Below are 1,676 nucleotides of genomic sequence, written 5' to 3' on the forward strand. Positions count from 1 at the left end.
GTTCCCTCCTTGGGGGAGTTACAAACCTCAATCACAAATGCAAGAACAAAAAAACCGTAGGCCTACAGAGAGGTAATTTTGGCTTACTAGCAACCAAGAATATGATATGAGGCCAGGTCAGTGGCTCACACCTGTAATCCTAACACTTTGGGAGGCCAAGGTGGGCAGATTGCTTGAGCCTGAGAGAGATTGAGACCAACCTGGGCAACTTGGTGAAACCCCACCTCAACAAAAAATTCAAAAATTAGCCGAGCATGGTGGCATGTGCCTGTAGTCCCATTACTTGGGAGACTGAGGTGGGAGGATGACTTGAGCCCTTGAGGTCAAACCTGCAGTGAGCCGTGATTGCACTGCTGCACTCCAGCCTGGGCAACAGTGAGGCCCTGTCTCAAAAAGAAAAAGAAAATGATTTGGACTTGGAAAAAAATAATCTAACATGATCTCTGTAGCATACTTGTTAAGGAGTACAATGAAAAGAATTTAAAATCTGGGTATTTGGCAGGAGAAACTTGGAAAATCCAGTAATCACAAAATGAATTTAGCAATCAAGGTCTGATTTCCTAGTTACCTGACATTGAAGTCAGATTGCTTGGATTTGGATCCTGACTTTACTTATGTGACCTTGGACTAGCTTCTTTATAATTTCTTTCTCCCTTAGTTTATTAATCTGACAAATGGAAATAGGAATAGCACCACTCTAAGAAATTATTAGTTGATACATATAAAACATTGACAACAGTGCATGGGATGGGAAGTACTCCATTATTTCTAGATGACACTCGGGAGTATAGTATATTTATATGAATAGAATGCTTTTATCTCCCATAATACTGTTATTACTAAATACTTAAAATGTTTTTGTCTCTCAACTCTGCTTAAAAAGAAATCCTAGGAAGGCTGAGGTAGGAAGATCACTTGACTCCAGAAGTTCAGGGCTTTAGTGAGCTATGATTGGGCCTCTGAATAGCCACTGCACTACAACCTGGGCAACGTAGTGAGACTCTAAGTTTAAAAAACCAAGTCCTTAAATTGTACGTCTTAAAAGCCAGTGGTAATAATGGTAACAGCTCACTTAAAATAGTGCTTAAGTGTTCAACACTGTTCTAAGTGCTTTATGTGTATTAATCACAATAAATAAGATGTTTAAAAACCAAATCTAGAACTGGCTTTTCTTTAATGTTAGTAATGCAACCTAGTGTAGCATTGACACCAACTTTATAGTTTCTTTTCATAGGAATGTCCCAAATGCCATGTCACAATTGAAAAGGATGGTGGTTGTAATCACATGGTGTGTCGTAACCAGAATTGTAAAGCAGAGTTTTGCTGGGTGTGTCTTGGCCCATGGGAACCACATGGATCTGCCTGGTAGGTTGGGGAAATTAAGGGAAGAATGTATTTACATAGGTATGTGCCATGTATTATGAATAACATTTTTACCTCATAGATAGCACCATCTAACTTGCAAGCTAAATAAATACATAGTATGTGATTAATGTTATAAGTATATGCAGACACACACACACAGAAACATACTGATTTCCTCATTTTATTGATGGCTTACTTGAACTAATATAAGAATCTTGGGCCAGGCGCGGTGGCTCACACCTGTAATCCCAGCACTTTGGGAGGCCAAGGTGGGTGGATCACCTGAGGTCGGGAGTTCGAGACCAGCCTGA

At 39.9% G+C, this 1,676-nt stretch overlaps 1 protein-coding gene across 1 annotated transcript in view; it reads left to right on the forward strand.

Moving 5' to 3' along the window:
• Positions 1 to 1,676, forward strand: part of ARIH1 (ariadne RBR E3 ubiquitin protein ligase 1) — a 148,283-nt gene that overhangs the window by 115,678 nt on the left and 30,929 nt on the right. The window contains 1 exon segment of the mRNA XM_011978612.1: positions 1,235 to 1,366. Coding sequence (XP_011834002.1) covers positions 1,235 to 1,366 — 132 coding nt within the window.

This window comes from Mandrillus leucophaeus, unplaced genomic scaffold (genome assembly GCF_000951045.1).
Source record: "Mandrillus leucophaeus isolate KB7577 unplaced genomic scaffold, Mleu.le_1.0 Scaffold197, whole genome shotgun sequence".
Classification (NCBI taxonomy): domain Eukaryota; kingdom Metazoa; phylum Chordata; class Mammalia; order Primates; family Cercopithecidae; genus Mandrillus; species Mandrillus leucophaeus.